Genomic DNA, 21,530 nt, shown 5'->3' with positions numbered 1-21,530 from the left:
AATCTTCTCCCCTTGAGTATGGGCTGGACCTAGTGATTGCTTCTAATAAAGAGGATATGAAAAGAATGATGGAATGCACTTCTAAAATTGAGTTACAAGACTGTGACATTTACCTTGCTTGCTTTCACCTTCTCTCTGGCTTTTCTCAAGTTGCTCATTCTGAAGAGGCAAGCTGCCAGGGTATGAGCTGCTCTCGAGAGGCCCACGAGGCAAGGAACTGAGAGCAGCCAACAACCATCAAGGAGGTGAGGCTTCAACAACCTGTAAAGAATTCTGCTAACAACCATGTGAGTGGGCTTAGAAATGGACCTTTCCCTGGCTGACACCAGGATTAGAGATCCTGAAGTAAAAGACCTCGCTAAATTGTGACTGGATTTCTGACCCCCTGAAACTGTGAGATAATAAACATTTGTTGCTTTAAGCAGCTAAATTGTGGGGGTAATTTGTTATGCACCAATAGTTAACTAACACACCCAGAAACATTCACCTGTGGCATGAGTCATGATTTAGTATTCAAGAATCGAAAAGCACTCAGTTTGTATATTTGAACAAGGAATGAGGCAGAGCAGAGTGTAAAACCTCCCTGAACCTCTGACAGAAGAAAGAAATCACAGGGCAGTATGGCACAGAAATAAGAACACCGAGAGGCACAACTTGTATATGTAAATTTGGGCAAGTTATATAACTTCTGTGGGGCTCAGCTCTTTGATCAAAACAATGGCAATGGGATTGGGCTGGATGGTTTACAATAGCTAACATTGTGATTCTGTGATTTTGAGAGACTCAGGAAAACTCTGATTCACCATCTGTCTCTCATTAGCTCTCAAAGCCCATCATTACGGATTTGTTTCTTAGAGCTTTTAGGGATTGAACCCTCCAATTATTGCTCAAGGGAACACTTTCTGGACGATAAGGCAGGTGGAGAAGGAAATTCCCCGGGTACCTTTAGGATAGTGCAGACAGGTAGGTTTTTGGCTTGCTGTGGAACAGATGAAGGGTAGCAGTGACAGTACCAAAGATAAACACGGTTGATTTCCCAGTTTTGAGGACCTAGTAGGCTTCTTCCTTTCTGATGTGTGTGAACTATATAAGTGATCATATTTCCTCTCTTACCTTGGCTGCAAAGACGCTCAGAGCAAACTCAAGTTACAGACTCTGTGTTGAATTTTATGGTTCACATATTTGTACGCTTTATCCCTACCCTAATTTTTCTACTTTGAGTTTGTCACATGTTTTTGTTGCAAGTCAGTTCAAATCCTTTATGGAAGAAGTTGGGGGGGCATAAGTAAACATGATAAACACAAATATAAATGCTTGAGTTTTTTCTCTAACTGTGATGATATAAAAAGAAATAGGAGGTCTATAGGGTCACTTCTATCTTGATTATATCTTTTCAAAAGTTAAAGTTAATTTGGCTTTTGGGGAAAAAGATTTAATTTAGCATGCTTTGGAGAAAACAAAAAAACAAGTTGCAACAATATTTGTACCGTTTTTATTTGTAAAAATAACCATCTGAATGCATTTTCATAGTATATTACAATTAAGTATTTCATTACGCTATTAGAGCATTCAGTAGTTGCAAAAGTATTAAACTGTGCTTGAGAAAATTCAGATTGGTTCAAAGCCATTCACTGAACTAAAAGTTGTTTTCCTCATTTTTACAGTCAGGACATTTTCCAGAGTCATTCAACTTCAATTTACATAAGAAAACATTACAAACAAAATTCCACTGAAATTATCAAACAATATTTTATGCTGTTACAAATAGGTTATGCAAAATATAACACTGGCACCAGATTTGTATCATCGTGCTTTGTAAAGATATATTGCACATGCTAAAGCATAAAATACAGAGACAAAACCACCAAACAAAATACATTTGCTTTGAATTTTTAGGTCACTGTATAAGAAACGCATAGAATTACATTTCATACACACACTCAGATTGTCACTATCTTAAAACGCTTTTCTTCTATTAACACTGACCTACGGTTTACAGTTTTGTAAGAAGAAAGCATTTTAGCACTGCAAAATCAAACATATTTCCTATAGAAAACTTTAGCATATTCAGTTTCATTTCAAAGCAGGTGAAAGGGGAAATAGGGAAAAAAAAACACTTTATACATTTCAAGAAAGTTTGAAATGAAAGCTCACTGGTATCATATTGCTCTGATTACACTCAAATGAAAAAAAATACAAAACATTTCACAGAACATTTTCAGAATATACAAATATGAAAAGGCACTCTAACTTCATATTACAAGACAAAAAAGGGATGAGTTCTTCAACTAACGCAACAGATAAGCAAACCCAGTTGCTCAACAGTACAAAGAATAAACTAGTGCAGCAAATCCATTTGATGGTCTCGTTCTAATTTAATAATAAAATAATAAATCAAGCAGCTGTTTACTGCCTAAAGTACCAAATCATACTATGGTGCCCTTTTAGTAGTGATAAATAGAAATCCCCTGAGCTATTTATCATAGAATCATAGCTGATTTTAGGCAATTTAGAGATAGGAATGAATTACCAAAGATAGGCAGACACTGGTGAATCGGCAAGTGCAATGAAACATGATCCCTGTGCTGTGGCTGAAATAGTCTGAAAAGAACACAATTAGGATAAAGCAGGAAACAACTAAAACTCAGTTAAAACAGTGTTTTCTGTTTTTTTCCGCCATAGAAACCTATGTGGCAAACATAATTTTATTTCTAAGAGTACTTGAAAAATACAGAAAATATAGTTTTTAAAAGCCATTTATTAAAGAAAAAATCTTAGTTGTGGGGGAAATAGAAAGAGTCAGAGAGGGAAAGAAAGAGATTGATTCAATGAACATTTCATTGTGAGCATGATTTCATTTTGTTCCTTTGTCCTCCTAGCAATAAGAAATAAGGGGAAAGGTCAAAATGTCGCTCTATGGAGATAATGTCGTGCAGTCAGTCACTGCTTTGCTGCAAAGTTCCTGTTCTCTCTGCTACTATACAGGGAAAATATTAATGGTGCTTCATCATGAGAGCGGGCATTTCATTTCCTGCTTTAAATGCCAACTGAGCAAGATTTCCATTCACATCTAGAAAAAGACACCGCAGTATATCATGCTTCTTTAACTCTGAATCTCACTTATTTTCAACGTTTGGTAAAGATAAGGTCGTTATTGCTTATCAGTGATTTATCTGCTTTTTTATATTTAATCACTTTTATCCAAACAAAAAGGACAGAGGAAGGAGGGGAATGCAACACCAAGAATTCCAAAAACAATGCTGTTGGTGGTGGAAAATTTCAATGATATTAATATCAATTCTCTGAGTCATTTGAACATGTTCTAATTTGTGAAGAATTCAACTTGAGTTTTAATCAAATCCAGGATATTAAAAGATAAGATTAAACTTTTTTACAGTTAAATGAAAAATATAATACAGTATCTGCATTTGATCCAGATATCATAGAACACTGTTTTTTAAAAAAAATATTTCACATACACTATAAAATAGACATTCCAGGGGTTAAAATGAACTGACTATAAAACATTGGAGGGGACTGCCCTAATGCCACCTGTTTCATTCCTGTCTCTTCCTCAAGTGGAAAAAAAGCAACTCAGGCTGGTGATTTTTATTTCTCCTCTTGGCACATGTGCCAGCACATTGGCATGGTTTCACATTAGGTTACTGGGACTGCGTGAAAATGTCAGTGTGTTTAGGATAATTACTGTGCCTTTCTTTGGGTCATCTTTGTGCGTACGTTCCACGATGCGCTTCGGTTTTCATCTCAGAGAAGAGCATACAGACTGCAATGTCGTCTAAGTTCTAAGCTGGCTAACAGACTAGGTCTGCACAATGGGACGTAGCTCTTGACCACTTATCCCTTTCCAACTGTCATGGAAGAACCTGAGGGTTGGCTGGAAATCTCTGCAGTGCAAGTGCTGGGCTTGGCTCAGCGCTGCTGGCTAGCCCAGCACTGGGGGTGCTTTTCTGCTTTTTTAATTTTAATTTTTGTTATTCTAAATAAGACATGTAGCAATTAAAACAGAGAACAAACAATGGATATGTTTCCTCGGCATTTGTTTCATTTCAAATAAATATAAACACATTTACATCAAAAGTATATGAACACTTTCTCTACTTTGGCAAAAACATAAAAAATAAACTGGGGTCAAGACGTCATCAGGTACAAACATTAAGCCATCAACTAGAAATCTTGTGTCATAAGAAATATAAAATACAACAAAGACTTATGTAAAAAGATAAGATTTAAAATTCATAGAAAAGCAACTTCATTTCTCACTTCCATTATAAAGAAACAAAAAGTTAAATCTTCCATTTTAGACTGAAGTATTTTGGTCCTCATGGATAGCTGGCTGATGAAATACACACATTTATATCTATATACACACACATATGTATATATGTGTGCATGAATATGTGCATAATTTTTAAAGAGTCTCATTCTTCTTTTTGTACAGCTGTTCCAGGTGCAGACTGGGGTCCACATGACCTAGAAGCTTTGGCAGAGGGAGCAGACACAGTATTCACTACGTTGATTTCATCATCAAGCAAGTGGCAGTAGGCTTTAATGTCCGTATCACCCATTTCTATTTCCCGCTTTCCCTTTTTTTCCCCTGTTGCAGTCATGCTTTCACTCACTTGGCATGACCTTGACTGAGAAGCTCTGTAACATTTTATTATCGATGAAAAATGCTGATAGTTCTGATACTTAAACAAGTATTTTGATTTAAGGACGAATTCATAAAAGGGCAGTTTCATGTTAAATTTGCATATTTTCTCAAAGTTTTGGTGCAAAATAAATTTTGCCTAAAATGTTATTAGATACATATGGGTTCAATCACTGGAATGAAAATTAGTCACGGACTTATTATGGGGAATGCTGGGTGTCATATTTGTATTAAATTAGAAAAGCAAGTTCAATTTTTCAATTCATCTGGCAACTTTTCCAAAGATCTCAGAAAGAAGTTCTGGATATTTAAGTATTTTACTAGAGAGAGCAAATGAATAGTTGGATTCCCTTTAGAAGACGATTTCAGGCATTATTTCTGACAATGAACACTTTTACCTTTGGCTTCTAGTGAGGAAGTAAACATCAAAGTGAGGATAGGTTTGAGGCATTTCCTGTCCACCCATTCTTTCCCATCCCAGAGGACATGAATGTCACAATGAGAACTCACTGCCAAGTGAGTACGTGAAAAAAAAATTTAAATAGAGAATAGCTCCCTCTTTGCTGCATTATCCGCAAAGAAAAGAATTAAAAGCATTTTTTAAATTCCTTACTTAAAATGAGAGGTAGACTTGCAAGAAATACCTCAGATCTAAGGAAAAAATGAAACAAATTCAAATTGGGGTCCTTCTGTGTGTATGCTTCCTCTACAGCCTAGCTGCCCTCCCTCAATTTGGTTATTTCCTTCTCTACTGGCTTCTGGAAGCTTGGGCCCATAACACTTGAACACAACATAACCCTGGAATCCAAGCTTCCTTCTCTCCCCCCAACATGGGTGATCAAGGAAAAGCATCTAAGGTCCGAAGTCAAAAGGTTTCTGAATCTGAATCATTTTCATTGTACCCATCCTCAGAGCCTATGTTGTTACTGCACAGGCTAACCATGCTACCCAGGTTGGAGAGGGTCGTCCTGCTTAAATTGTCTTTTTTAAAACAAACGAAGTTGACAGCCGTCATTGTACTGGAAGGAGAAAAAGGCATCATGGTAGCCAAAATGAGGGCCAGGCAGTCAGCCACGTCTTTGTTAGGAGCGCAAGCCAGGGCCGGGGTGTGACCTGGGCGTAAATGCAGACAAGGCAGTGGTTAGTACCGGGGAATCTGAAGGAGGCGTGAGCATTCCACAGTACATCTCAGATGACCTCACAAGCGGAGATGTATGTCGAGTTAAAATCATGCCAGGCAAAAGGAGGAGTTACTTCTTACAAGTCATGCTAGGGGTGAGGCTGCAGGGGAAATGGAGGAGGAGACATTTTATGGAAGGTTGTTTTGTTTTTCAGCTCACACAAATATAACAAGCACCATATTATTCAAAACTAGGCAGAATTCTGGCCTTTACCTAGTGAACAGAAACACAAGGATGGGGGTGGGACACAATTCCACAAAAACAGCAACAGGAAACAAGGAAGATGCTTCCACTTGAGGGTACGGGCACACCATGAGCCTCAGGCTTGGGCCAGAGTAGGACTCTCATTCTGAGAACAATGACTTCCAAAAGCATAGAATTGCATACCAGATCAGAAAAGATATGGAATGTTAGATGTCTATAAGGGTAAGTATCGTAGTTTTAACACTTAACCTTTACTTCAAATAAAGAAGAAACCAACCAGCTGGTTTTAGAATAATGGAATCATTTGAGCCAATCAGACACAGAAAGGTATTGGTTATGATGCACAATTTGCTGTCATTTAAGAGAAATGTAATAGAATTTAAAAAAAAATAGCTGAACCACCACAAAAGTCCTAAATGTAACAGATGGAGGAAAACTGCTCTGCTTGCTGTGATTAGTCATGCCATTCTCTTAACATTTAGACTTTATGGGTGTCTCAAGGCATAAAACAGGTGCCATGGGGAAGTAGATTCATTCTTTGATTCAATTACTACTCTTATCCAACCTTTATCCTAGCAACTTGAAAAGGGCAGTCTGCTCTCTGCCTGCTGGTCAACATTCCTACTATAGCAAGGGGTACTCACTCAGTCATTCAGTAGAACAGGCTCAATAAAAAATGTTTTGTTTATCAGCACTTGATCTGACACCATCTTCACCCCCACCCCCATCTCCTTTTGTTATGAAAATTAAGGGCTGACAAATATTCCATTTCCCAAAGGTCAGTGAGGGGTAAGAGAATTATAATTGTAAATGCTGTAAAAAATAGCCCCAAATGTTCCCAGGTCTTTGAGGTGCAGCTAAGTTCTGAGACAGGCACAGGCTCCACTGACCCAGGGTTCTTGTTTCTAAGGTTGCTGTCAGAAGTACAAGCCTCAGATGCCACAGACTTACATCTGAGGAAGTCCAGAGGAATTTATTCTGGTCTCTGATTATTTTGGAGAAAAATTGTGGGCCCCTGCATGCCAATCCTAAGGTATACAGTGGTGATGAGAGAGGGTGAGGGAAAGTGAGGAGGGAAAATCAAGGTGAAGGAGGCATAGGGAAATTTCTGCTCCTCCTATATGACTCAGGTTGGGGACAGAGCAGGGGACATGCTAGGATAAATGGGGCTGCAAAACCAAAACTATAAAGAGTTAGCTAATGATGTCAGAATGGCTGCTTACTTCTGAGAAATAGGCATGAGCTGCTAATTCCAATACCTGTAATAAGCAGTTAATTGAGTTATGTTAATACATTTTACTGTAATACTTTAATTAAATGCCACAATTAATGCAACAGTTTAAAAACTGCTTAATTCATAAATATCCAGAAGTTCCTCTTTTGCTCCCCAAGATGAATAGGCATTGTGCTTAAGACAATGGTTTAATACAATTCTAATATTCATTTGCTTTTAACATTTCTTAGGAAGCAGAGTAGAAAACTTCTGTTAAGAGTTAGCTCATTTAGAAGAGGAATGTTATATATATCAGAAGAAGTTTTTAAGCCTAGATATTAGTTAAAATTTTTTACTCATATTTCCCTTATTTCTATACTGGGAACATGAGCTCTGGTATATTCTTTAAATAAATAAATAAACAAATAAATAAATGGTTTGATCTCAGAATGAACAGAAAAGCAATAAAAAACATAGGTTTTATTTGAGCCCTTGAGCATGCACTAATGACGTGTCATCTCTAACTCTTCAGTGTATGCGGTTAGAATTTCAAGTGCCAAGGTGAAGAAAGTGTTTTAGTGCATCTAAAGTATTTTAACCACCACGCTGAGGAGTTAAGAGACCAGCTGCTGACATTACATGCAAAATGGATGGCACCGGTGGGCCACAGGTAGACTATGTGGTTACCGAAGAAAAGACAGGACAAATAATCCTGGTTTGATTTCTCACACACAGGAAACTTCCAATGGGGAGAGAATTCTTACTGCTTTTTTAACTAGCTTCTACATCTGGCTATTTCCTCTGGCTTCAACCTGTACATGGAAGATACCTGCAGTAATTGTTTACTTTTTCCACTTACCATTTTCATCTACAGCAAGTACACAGGCCCCTTTGGCTAGCAACTCCTCAACTACCATCTTCAAACCATTGCGTGCAGCGACATGGAGAGGTCTATAAAATGCAACACAGGATGTTAATTGTGAAACATATTTGTGTGAGAAGGTGTCACTTTGGGTAGCCCACATCACTAAAAGTAGCAACCCATAAGAATATATACATAGCACATGGATTTTTTCACATGACTATTTTTGCTTTTTAAAAAAAGACATTTGTTGCCCAGATCTTTTCTAGGTGCCAATGATCCAACTGTTCTTCCAGGTTTGGCCCACCTTTCTCTGCAGGTATTACAAATACTCTGCATCTCAAACCACCTCAATGACAGTAAATATGAATTCAGAGATAGAGCTCAAGCTCAGTTGTGTTTTGTAGAAGATTCTTCCTCCTCAATGTCTACCATGGCATTTGAGTCACTTTTCACATAATTCATCAATTAGCACTCACATCAATATCACCCACAAAGATAATCTCAAACCTCCTCGTTATTAGTAAATGTATAGATGTTTTACTGAATTTATAAAGCCTTAAATAATAATGCCAAACCCAGTTTATTCTGTTATATACTGCTGAGGAATCTGAAAGAAAAAAAAAAAAGGTTCCTAATACTTGTTTACCCTTAAAACACATGCATAGTAATTTCTTAAAATGGGAAATAAAGCAGCTTTTAGGAATTTCACACTTAGAGTTACACTGAATTATATTAAAATTTAATTAAGACAAATAGCTTAGAAAATTTCAAATCTATTCTGGGAATTTGATTTATGAAACTGTCATTTTCCTGTAAGAATACATAATGCTAATACATTTATACAAATAGTTTCACCAAATTTGTCAGCCCATAAGATATTCTAATACCCCACTAAATTTATCATAGAAATATCAGTAAAGGAAAACACAGACCTTACAAAATTCTCTGGAGGCATATCGAATAAGGATTTGACTAAAATTGTCTAGCTTGGTCAGCACTTGTAGGCATTTTAAATTTCACGAAGGGGAAGCTAGGTCCACGTCCTTCACAACTGTGTTCTAGCACTGACCTGATACTCAGTAGGTTTTTAATATTTGTTGAATAAATGACTATGAATCTGGGTCTGAGTCAAACTTTAGAAGTTGATACTTACGTCTGCAGTGCATTATTTTTTGCATTAATAAGGCTCTCATCTTGTATCTTGTCAAGTATTAACAAGGCACATTTTTCATGACCCTAATAAAGAAAAATAATGATAAGAAACATGGGGCAGAGACACCAAAAAGTTCCTGAAATACTACTTCACCATGCTTTAAATTTAAAATGAATTTCCTCTGCCTAAAAACTTTGGTAGGTCTATTTTTTGAGTAATTTTCTTCTTCTAAAAAGCAAATGACTAAAGAGCTTGGGTAGAATAGGTCTGATCTAAAATATTAATATTTCTAAGAAAACTTTCAGCATGAATGCCATGGATAACTGTGCCAGATGCTAATTCAGCTAGGTTAGCTAGTAAATAGACACTAGGATTAGGAACATCCTTTAAATGCTGCAACATTACTTTTTATATATAAATGAACTCCCACCTCCTTTCTCCTTACGCTTCAGTGATCTATCTATGCTTGGAATTCCCATTACACCAATTATCTGTATCACTCATCATCATTTACTGCCTAATATTGTTAGAGATCCTATTTTGGGAAAACTCATTCTTTTTTTCCTCAACTAGGGGAGGATATCTCTCTATCTCATGACTTAATAGTTGGATGATAATTTTGAAAAATCAACTGATAAGTCAAAGATCTTTCCACAGTTTCAGGCCCCATGCCCTTAACATGGTCATAGCTCTCTAAGTGCTTGCTACTCATGGCGTTTTCCACAGACCAGAGCATCAGCACCATCCCCTCTCAGAAGCCATCTCAGGCTCTACCACCTCAAGATCCACCCCAGACCTGCCAAGTCAAAAGTGCAGTTTAACAAGATCCCCAGGCTGCCGTTTGTATAGTAAAGTTAGGAAAGTGCTGCAATAAGATAAATGCACTAAAAAACTGAACCTTGAAAGGAACGTCATGAAACTGAGCACTTTCTGTGATTCCCATGAGCTTCCCAGGGTAGGAAGTAAGAGGATGCAACCACTGTAGGAATGGTGGAGACTTTTGATAACATTATGTATGCATAACACCTTTAACGTTACGACTGTATCAACATAACCACCATCACTGGTATCAGCTGACATCATATTTTAATGTTGCCTTTTGAGAGAGAGTCTTAAATATAATTTGAGACATGCCCAGCAAGGTTTCATTCTGATGTACATCTCGTGGAGGTTAAATCCTTGTGATCTTTTTAGAGGGTGATTTGGTTTCAAAATGTTTATAACAGACTAAATAATTCTGCACTGAGGGATTTATTTTAAAGGAATGTTTAAGAAGTCCTAAAAAAGATTTCTCTGCAATAAGCATATTTATAATAGCATATATTTGGAAACAAGCTATATGTCTAGCAAAGGGGCTTGTGTTACAGAAAGGATGGCATATTCCTAAGGTGGAATACCACACATCCTCTAAAATGCCATAAAATATGGTGTCTTAAAGATATTCATAATACATTATTCAGTAACAACCAAGTTATAAAACAGTATGATCCCATTTTTGCATAATCACATATTTATATATATAAACACCATTTATCTTTTATGGAAGCAGGAACCTTTAGCTACATGTGAATGCAGTGTTATTAAAAAATAACACCACATTATTTGCATTGAACTATGCCCTAAATAAAAATGGGACGGGGTAGAAATGCACATGAATACATTCATTTGCCTCAGAGTGGAGTATTTTTTGACTGTGTTATTAAAATGGCTTCAAATACAACAAAATGGAAACAAGTGGAGCTGCTTATATTTTAGAAGCTGTAAGACTAAGGTCTTAAATTGTGTTGAAAACCAAATTTTGGCACCGCAACCACGGAGACAGAGACAAGAATGCACATGGTAAATGCCACAAAAAGCCCGTCTTCTCACCCCCGGGTGGGTAAGCACTTCCCTTCTCTTCCTTCATTCCACTTAGAGTTGACAGCATCCTGGGAAATGCACATCTGAAGGAAGAGCCACCCCCCACACATCTGAGATAAACAGACTTTGAGGTAATATTACTATCATTACGTCAGGAAATAATGTTATAAATTCATTTACATACTTTACTACAAGCCAAATGTAAGGATGTATTCAAGTCCTTATCCTTGACAGTCAGATCAGCTTGGGCGCTGTTCACCAAAATATCTATAGGAAAAGCCAACATAGGGTTACTTAGACCACACGCTAATCACATGCATTTTGAAAAGTTATATTTAAATTAGAATAGCTCACATAATCACCTTTAATGTTGTTAAAGAAAAATGGAGCAATTTATTGCCATATGCATTACATGGAAATCCAAGGTCTACAGGTATGAACTTTGTCATTAGTTTTGTTATTTCCAGTTATAATGATTCTGTCATTGTATCTGGTTTCTAAATGTTGAGAAATTTAACTGCGGAAGTTGGCTCACCCTCACTAATCAATAAGTAACAGGACACTGGAGATGATTAAGCAAGCAGAGTCAGGAAGCTTTCAGTAAAACTGTTGGTAGACTTTTTTTTTTTTTAACATATATTTACTAAGAGAACAACTGATTTCTCAATTTCTGTTATTCTGATATTTAGATAGTGTTGGGGATTGAGTCATGCCCCCACAAGATATGTTCAATTTGTAAGCCTGATCCTGTGGGTGTAAACTCTTTGTTAATTGGCTCTCGGAAGATGCTGTTAAGATGAGAACAAATAGAATGAGGGTGGGCTTTAATCCAGTGTAACTGGAGTCCTGATAAGGAGAGTGAAGCTAGACAGAGGCACAGACGACTGAGTGGGAGGACAAGTGAGGAGAAGACAGAAGAGAGATTGCCAGGTGGCGCAGGATTGCCAGCAACCATGGCCAGGACACAACAGACTTTGGAGAAAGCATGGCCTACTGATACCTTGAGTTCGGACTTCTGGCCTCCAGAACTGTGAGACAATAAACTTGCTGCTGATTAAGCCAACCAGTGTGTGGTATATGTTATAGCAGACATAGTAAACTAAGACAGATAAGTATAAATGCAGAGTCTGCATGACAAATACCTACCCACAGCGCCTGCCTGCCCGTTCTCAGCAGCCATCATCAGCGCTGTTTTCCCTGAATTGTCTACTGCATTCACTTGAGCATTGTGTCTCAAAAGAAGCTGCAAGCACTCCACATGGTCAGCAAATGCAGCTGCATGAAGGGGTGTTCTAAAAATTGAAAACAGGTCAGAGAAACATGTACATGTTTTAAGGATGCGCATGCATCGTTTTAAGGATTAAAACTGCTTAGTTTACAACAGTGGGTTCTTAACCTTTTTGTTCCACGGACCCCATTGTCAGTCAGGTGAAAACCACAGACTCCTCAGAGTTAGCGGCAGACGGTTTTACGACACTTAACATAGGCATGTTTTTAAATTAAATTTTAGGGTTCTTCAAAATTATGTTTTACAACTCTCCCATAATATCAATACCTGAGAACCAACAGGGTTCAACATCTGTTCAAATGGTCACTTTTTGGCAAACACTTAGAAATTCGTTTTCCCCACAGTGTCATAAAACCATCTTCACCATCTTTACCAACCTCTTTGCAGGGAGTCATCAACTGCACTCAGAACACGCTACATCAAAATAAAAATCATCCTAAGTCCACACTATACTGTGTATTATTTAATAAATATATAATATTTAATAAATATATCAAATCGTCCATAGGCATATTGTTCTTAATCCAACTTATTTTTAGAATTTGGCAGGTGAATGTTTTTAAATGCATAAAATAAAATTACAAAGGCAATCAGCTTCATATATTGAAATAAAGTTACTAAAATTTAAAAAAACATATGATATAATCTATACATATCTGTTTCTTTCTTAACACATTAAATAATAATCCAATACATAAAAAATATAGGAAAGTTAAAGTTAAATTTTATTTTTTAAAGACATGTCAATGTGCAGACTGTTGTTTATCTTGAATAAGAGCATTAAATTGTGGTCAAATACTACATTTGACAAGGCAACATGCATATCATGTTGGACATCTAATCGAGTTGATTTTTTTCAATTCACGCTCATGGACCCCCTGGTTTACAGGGATAATGATCAGGACTCCCTAAAGGCCAAAGCAGTTCAGACACTGAAATGTCATTTATGTGAATGGCATCCACTAGACCGGGGGGGTGTACATGGTGGCCCTGATAAGGAATGTGCCATCTTTATTGACCTTTTAATCTTGAGTTACAAGGGCCTTTTCTCTTATCTTTGATACTTTCTATTTGAAGATACTTTCAAAATTAAGCCTTGCATTGGTAGATAATGGGCTGTCCAAATATTTTTTAAAGGTCTACATCATCTAAATGTGGATGGATGATTTCTTTGGGAGGATAATTTGGTATTATTTATCAACATAAAAACTATTGACCTCTTGACCAAGTAATTGTACTTCTAAGACTCTGGTTCCCAGACACACTAGATGATGTGTATAGGCACATGCACAAGAGAATGTTCACTGCATCACTGTTTGCAATAGCAAAATATTGAAACAATATATATATGTTCTTCAAGAGAGTGGGCTGATTAAATTACAGTATATCCAGTCAATAGAATAATTTGCAGATTATAAAGAATGTTGTGGTAAAACTCTACGTTCTGATATGGAGAGATCTATAAGATATATTAAAAGCAGAACATTGCTATAGGATGCTCCCTTTGCAAAAAAGAATCTATGCCTATATATGTGTGTGTGTAGATACACATAGAAAATACTTGAGAGAATATACAAATTTGGAAACAAAGTTTACTGTGACTTCTTCTAGGAAAGAGGCTGGGACTTTTGGGGTAAGTGGGAAATTTATTTTAATGATATGTCCCTTATAAGACATAGTATTTAAAAACTAAACTAATGTTATTTTTAAATTAAAAAAAAAAGATGTTTGGCTACTTTGCAACTACAAAGTAGTGGCTAAGATTCATTAAGACAAAAGGCATGCCATCTTATGATCACTTACCTTCCTTTATCATCTCTACAACTGACAATACTGGAATCAATGGCCCCAAGTAGCAGAGATGCGCAATTCTCATGATCATTTATTCTAAAATGAAAATGTATTTTAAATGTGAAAATCTCTTTTTAAAAATTTTTATGTCTCCTTACCCCATTTCCTATGCACTGTATATTTAACAATTTAATACATTAAGAAATATCTGATGAATAATATCTGTGGTCTGTTTACTCAATGGCAAATGCTCTGTAACCCCTAGCATTTCTTCAGACTCCAAGGTAAGGAGTTTACTGCCTACTACCTATTCAAGGCACCATATTAGGTGTTTTGGGATACCAAAGTAGAAAAGGCATGGTTCCTTCAGATTTGAAATCACTCCTACTTTTTTATCACTTAACCTTTCTTTTTTTTGATGCACTACTGCCTCTGTATCTTTCCAATAAAATGATCTAGCTTCATGTGAAGCCTGGAGATAGTATAAAGACAGATCATTCCCGGATCTTGGGCCCCCAGGCTGACCACAGGCTCCCAGATGAGCTCAGGCCTCCAGGTGTCCAGGTGCCCAGGGGTCCTCAGGCCCAGGTGAACAAGGGCCCTGAGCCTGACCACGAACTCCCAAGTTGACCATAGGCCTGCAGGTGTCCCAGGACCCTCCCCAGCTGACCACGGAAGCCTGACTTAAAGACCCTGGACTCTCCTCCTAAACCATAAACAGTGACTTCACCCAGTTTGGGCTAAACATGGGACCTCTGAACAATGGCTCACATTATGAGACTGTAACAGAATTTAACATTTACCAAAAAAAGACAGACAACAGATAAAGAATGGAGAATTACAATATATGAAAAGTCTGGGTACTGAAGTGTTTCAAATCGTCCATAGGCATATTGTTCTTAATCCAACTTATTTTTAGAATTTGGCAGATGAATGTGTGTAATGTGCCTCTTAGTCTACCCCTTCATGCAGTTTCCTTAAGATGGTATGTGAACCACCTTGTAACTGTTACCACTTCCCTAAAAGCTCCTGGAAAATCCTTAATGTGAAGGACCAGACTTTGCTATCAGACCTCTTTGATTAAGCGGTAAAGTGGACTGTATTGGCCTTATTTGTAATCTAAAAGCTTTTTCCTTCCCTAAAAGGCAAATTTCTCTACATGTAGTTAAAAGAATCAAAGCCACACCATTAATTTCCAGCATTTCTACTTACATTGCACAGTGCAGAGGAGTAAAGGGATTACCGATAAATTTGCGAAAACATTTTTGCTCCAAAAGTACCTCTAGGCAGTTTTCATTACCTGCAATGGATCAAAAGAACTTAGGGAGTTTCCAAGAAATAAACTTTGCTCAACACAATCCATTTTTGGGGAGTTAAATATTGAATTCTGGCTTATGCATTTTCCTGAATTGCTGAATGTTCATTCTCCATGGGACAAAATTCATAAAATGCCAAATGTTATTAACTAGGCTCACAGGTGTTCTGAGACACGATGAACAAATAAAACAGTGAAGGTCATATGGTCTGGTGGAGAGAAAGAGACAGAGAAGAGAACTCATTTGCAAGCAGCATAGATTCTATATTACTCTCAGTCTTAATATAGATGCCTATTGTAGGCATGCCTCAGTTTCTCCACATTTATATCAGGAAATATACCTTTCATCTGTATGAATTGGTTCACTTGTAATTATGTATCTTAGTGAATGGGAGAAGATGCAGGTAAAAGAGTTTTGACTTTAAAATATCGTAAAAATGTTTAAAATGGCACTATTGGGAAGCGGACCTGGCCCAGTGGTTAGGGCGTCTGTCTACCACATGGGAGGTCCACGGTTCAAACCCCGGGCCTCCTTGATCCATGTGGAGCTGGCCCATGTGCAGTGCTGATGCGCGCAAGGAGTGCCATACCATGCAGGGGTGTCCCTCGCATAGGGGAGCCCCACGTGCAAGAAGTGCACCCGGTAATGAAAGCCGCCCAGCGGGAAAGAAAGTACAGCTTGACCAGGAATGGCGCCGCACACACGGAGAGCTGACACAACAAGATGAAGCAACAAAAAGAAACACAGATCCCTGTGCTGCTGACAACAACAGAAGCAGACAAAGAAGAAGACGCAGAAAATAGACACAGAGCGCAGACAACCAGACAACTGGGCCAGGGGGAAAGGGGAGAGAAGTAAATAAATAAATCTTTTAAAAAAAAGGCACTATTAATAGCACCCTGCACATGGCAGGCATTCAGTAAGTACTTTGAGAACGAATGGATGAGTGAATCTGAGGAATTGTTTTCAATTAAATGACAGGCAGTTTCCAAATCAACTGAGTTTGAGTTAACTAAGGACTCAGCTAGTTATGTGATCTTAGGCAACTTATTTTGGATCTCTGAGCTTCAGTTTCCCATATGTAAGATGGGAGTACCCAACCATGCTATGCCACAGGATGATGGAGACTTTACTTAATGAAGAACTTGAACATGGTTTGTGAACTGCTTTGCAACTGCAAGGCAGGAAGGTGTTGCTTTTTGCCTTTGGAAGAGAGGATGGTATCCTGAAACTTCCTGGATGAGCTCAGTGCTAAATTAGTGAAAGTCCCCTTAGGATCTACTTCAGAATGCACTAAATTGGACAACTTTAGGTATCCAAACACAAATGAAATCTTTCATGCACCTAAAAAAGAAAATCTGTGACTGCTTTTAGGAGGATCAAGAAGCACATGAAGCAATGAATATAATGCACCCCTAATTTTAGGCCCCATTTGAATCAAGCTGTGAGAGCTCTCTGGCAGTGCAGAACCTACAGGAAGAGAGGCAGCAAGAGTGTTTATTATAATGGCAGGTGATGAAACTGCTACAGAGAGTCCTCTTCCCTGGTGTGGGGGCACATGTGAGCAGGGGAGGAGAAGTCCTCTGCTAACCAAGTCACCCTTCCAGTGCAGTCTTCCTTCCTCTCCGAAAGTCAAACTCCCATTTTCCCAGAATATCCTTCCCTGGACCCTAATAGTATGTATAGATGCTGTCCTAAGCTAGGTCCTTTGGGGGATATTCAAGTCATACTAATAGGGGTTTGAAGTGTCTGGGACCATTTGAGTGAGGGGTGGATGTAATTGAAAACAAAAAGATGTCTTGGGTGTAGAAAGATTGGGAGTCGTGGCTTCCAGCATTATGCTTTCCCTCTCTTCCACTGAGGTTATAGTGGTGCTGGCATGGGAAGCTGAGTGGAATCAGCCAAATGACAAACAACTCACCATTGTAACAAGCCCAGTGCAGTGGTGTGTAGCCTTGATTATCTTTGAAAGAACAGTCCTCTTCTGAAAGTGCCATCTGGAGGAGCTCACTCAGCCATGTGGCATGGCCGCGAGCTGCTGCATAGTGCAGGGGCGTCCTCCCTCTGGAATCTTTACAGAGAATTGACACTTCTTGTTCCAGCAGCATTTGTACACATTCTTCGTGTCCCGTCATGATCTGATGTACAGCAATTAAAAACACAAGACACACCTTAAAGGGGCAGAAGACTCAGGAAGCAAAGCAGTCGGCTTGGGGGCTGGGTTCAGGGTTAGATGGGCAGTCACCTGGGGCTGAAGGAAGGCAGACTGTGCCCTATTTCAGAGGACAGAAGCAGGACATCCCCAGGAAGAGTGATATTGGGAAATGTCTCTTGACTTTCCAAACATAACCATGAAAAGTACCATGAGACAGAGGAAAATATTGGCTTTGGACTCAGGAAGATGTCAGTTAAACCCTAGCTACCCTGTGTAAACCTTGGATAAGATACTTCATCTCCTGTGCCTCACTTTATTCACCTGCAAATGGGAATGAGAATGAGAATGGCCTCACAGTCTTGCAGATTGTTGCATGCCCTACAGGAAGTGCCCAAGAAATTAGAGCTAGAATTCTGATGCTGGCCATCTGGAGTTTCTCTTCATTTATCAGGCAGGGTGTTCAGCACCATTCCAGTCATTTTATGATTTCTGATTTTATTTCATTTACTTTATTTGACATGCTTTAAGAAAACAGTTCAACGGGTGTGTGCAAAGACTTGCCCACAAGGATACATATATCAGTATTATTTCTAATAAAGAAAAACTATAGAATGACTATTCAAAACCAGGTAATCATTGAAATAAATGACAGTACATGCACACAATAGAGTTTTAAAGATGATGGTGCAAAAACACATTTAGTGAGGTGGAAAAAGGACCTTGATATATTAAAAGAAAAAGCAGGTTCCAAAATATTGTTTTTAATATTCTATTAAAATTATTTTTAAAAATTTGTATAAAGAGAAAAGATTGGAAATATATACCAAAAAGTGGTTATCTCTAGGAGGTAGGATTACAGGTGATTGTAATTTTCTTTTCTCTGCTTTAAAAAATATTTTGCAGGGGAGTGGATGTAGGTCAAGTATTTGAGTGCCTGCTTCCCATGTATGAGGTCCTGGGTTTGTTCTCTTATACCTCCTAAGAAATAAAAACAAAACAAACAAACAAATCAACTGTCACTGGGGAGAGGATGTAGCTCAGTGCTTGAGCACTTTTTCCCATGAGTGAGGTCCTGGATTCAATCCCTGGTACCTCTTAAAGAAAAAAAAAAAAAAAAAAAAAAAAAAAAATATATATATATATGTATATGTATATGTGTATATATATAATTTTCTATGATATACATGGATTTTGTAATCAGAAAGCAGAATCAATTTCACCAACAGTAGCTGTTCTTGTATCTATTATCACAAACCAATATGAAATCTCAAGGATAGAACCTAAAAGGACCTGCTGTTATTTTACCTCTGCAAAAGATTTTGTTATTTCTTTTTGACTGACTGAGGTTAAGTGATTACCTTAGAAAACAATCTTTTTACTAAAAGATCACATGGGAGAAAAAAGAGGAAAGAGCTCACTGCAAAACTGCTTGATTAAAGCTAAGGAAGACGTACATACCCCTCTGTGTAAAGCTGTGCATCCCATGATGTCAACGGCATCTACATTTGCTTCCTTTTCAAGTAACAACGAGACAGCATCGATGTGTCCATATGCTACTGCGAGCATCAGTGGGGTTCTAAGGGGAGAGAGCGATTAGCCTTTTAAAAAGGAGATAAAAACAATACTTGTCACTTTCAGTGGGAGGACATTCTCTCTCTCTTTCTCTCCTCTCCTCCCGCTTGACAACTTGCTGAATATTTTCTGAGTGTCTTCAATTTGTTATCTGCCTCTGTTCTCTAATGGCTAAGAGGAATGGTGACAGTGGAATGTTCAATGGGGGTGAGGTAGGTACAGATTTCTTCTCAAAATGTTCAGGTTAACCCATCATTTTAAAAACTATGTAGTTTTTAAGCTACATATAATGATACGTGAAGTATCATTTGGCTAGGGAGTGTGTGTGTATGTGTGTGTGTGTGTGCACGTGTTTGTTAAGACCCTCTTCCTTCTATCAAAGTAGGTTCCTACTTTCCTAGTTTCCTATGTTGGACAGAATTCTGCTCAAGATCCCATTGGAACATAGCTTCATTGCCTTAAAAAAGTTTGACAAGTCTAGAGTAGAATAGAGTGCTGGGATCCAGGGTGTGGGGTTTTGGTTCTGATTCCAATGCTAATTCAAAGAGGGCAAGTCACTAGAGCTCTTTCTGCTCTATGTTCTATTTGTAAAAGAATATAATATGGGGAATGGACCAACAGATGGAAAGTACTTTGAAAAAACAAATTCAAGCAAGGATAAAAATATGAAGGATTTTTATGATAAAGATAACCTCTTGAGGTCTCTTCTGTGACAATATTAATTTTTTAAAAATGGCAATGTAGCAGCTTCCATAGAGAGTAAAACCAGGTAGAATGAGGGAACAAAGGAGAGAATATAAATATGGGCCATGATAACTGGACACAGACACACAGAGGTGGCTTTTTTAAAAATTTAGCTAGATATGTGTGCATACACACACACACATATTCACATCCTTCCACGTACACCTTGCATGCTTTTTTTCCATATACATTGTAGCACATAGCCACCTCATTACTCTAGGCCCCTCACCCTTGAATTTCACCAAAATGTATACCCCCAACCTAGAACGCAGCAGTCAGCCCTCCCAGCTGTTTAAGAACTTAACCAATTGCCTACTGTTATTGAAATGTCAACCTAAGGCCAAGTGCGAGAACACTTACTGTCCTTTGGCATCTTTCACATCAACCACTTCTGGGTTGTCTGCAATTTCCAGTAATAGTCGCAAACACAATGTGTGACCGTTAATTACTGAAAAAGAAAATAATGGGTGTTCTTTTAACAAACTAACACTAAGCATATTCTTCCACTGTGATATTTATTTGGAAATAAATGGGTAGTTTTCAGTTGCTGCTGACAGAGATTCCTAGGTTTCCAGTTCATGATATCTTTTAGGTACAGCATTCATGCATGTTTATCCTACTAATCCATCTTCCCCTTTCTTCCTTTCAGGACACTTTGGTCCTTGTCTTTCTTCCTTGTTTCCTTCATCGAGGGGTTTTATGTAAACTGGTTCTTTGAAAAAATTTATTAAATTGTAGTAACATACATATACATATATATATGTAAACACAAAATTTCCCATTTTAACCATTTTTAAGTGTGCAACTCACTGATAATTATTATATTCACAGTGCTGCACTACCATCACTACCATCCATTACTAAAACATTTTCATCAACTCAAACAGAAACTCTGTGTGATAATTCCCACTGCCCTGCCCTCTCCCAGCCCCTGATAACCTCTAATCTACTTTCTGTCTCTATGCATTTGCTTATTCTTTAAATTCCATTTAGGTGGAATCATTCTGTATTTGTCCTTTTGTGTCTGTCTGGCTTCTTTTACTAAGCATGATGTTTTCAATGTTCTTCCTTGTGGCATATATCAGAGCACACACATCAGCAGGTATCAGAGCTTCATTCTTTTTATGGCTGAACAATATTCCACTGAATGTATACACCACATTTTGTTTAGCCATTCATCAGTTGGTAGGCATTTGGGTTGTTTCCACCTTTTGGCTATTGCGAATAATGTCACTACGGACACTGGTGCACAAGTAGCTGTTTGGAGCCCTATTCCCTCTCTTCCTCTCCTCCCCTCCCCTCCCACCCCTTATTCCCACGCCCTCAGAGCCCCTTTGTAGTGGCCATCCTGACCTCCCCCCTCCTCACCCAGCTGACCCAGAGGGGCCCTTCAATGGGCAGGAAATGCTGCCTCAGGGCTGTGTTAGCCTTGGCCGCCTGCAGCAGGAGTAAATGGAAGAGCGCTTGGGCAGGCTGTGTCCTTGTCCCTCAGCCTCACCCCCATGCCTCTCCCCCTGTG

The 21,530-nt window shown here is 38.2% G+C and overlaps 1 protein-coding gene across 7 annotated transcripts in view; it reads right to left on the bottom strand.

The window, feature by feature from the left end:
• Nucleotides 1–1,478: 1,478 nt before the first annotated feature.
• Nucleotides 1,479–21,530, bottom strand: part of ANKRD44 (ankyrin repeat domain 44) — a 334,769-nt gene continuing 314,717 nt past the window's right edge. For 2 of the 7 annotated variants that reach the window (XM_023591720.3, XM_023591724.3), the window contains exons 19-28: nt 20,372–20,459; nt 19,154–19,271; nt 17,462–17,678; nt 15,437–15,524; nt 14,237–14,320; nt 12,292–12,437; nt 11,330–11,412; nt 9,286–9,368; nt 8,127–8,218; nt 1,479–5,782 (exon numbers count right to left, since the gene is read on the bottom strand). In XM_023591720.3, coding sequence (XP_023447488.1) covers nt 5,535–5,782; nt 8,127–8,218; nt 9,286–9,368; nt 11,330–11,412; nt 12,292–12,437; nt 14,237–14,320; nt 15,437–15,524; nt 17,462–17,678; nt 19,154–19,271; nt 20,372–20,459 — 1,247 coding nt within the window. In that variant the 3' untranslated portion in view covers nt 1,479–5,534. Of the gene's footprint in view, nt 5,783–7,172; nt 7,314–8,126; nt 8,219–9,285; nt 9,369–11,329; nt 11,413–12,291; nt 12,438–14,236; nt 14,321–15,436; nt 15,525–17,461; nt 17,679–19,153; nt 19,272–20,371; nt 20,460–21,530 lie in introns of those variants that run through there. The other 5 variants (XM_023591722.3, XM_004468489.5, XM_023591719.3 and 2 more) reach the window with 4 other exon arrangements.

Source organism: Dasypus novemcinctus, chromosome 7 (assembly GCF_030445035.2).
Source record: "Dasypus novemcinctus isolate mDasNov1 chromosome 7, mDasNov1.1.hap2, whole genome shotgun sequence".
Classification (NCBI taxonomy): Eukaryota; Metazoa; Chordata; class Mammalia; order Cingulata; family Dasypodidae; genus Dasypus; species Dasypus novemcinctus.
Note: the sequence above shows the minus strand (reverse complement) of the source record. Positions and strands in the feature narration are given on the sequence as shown.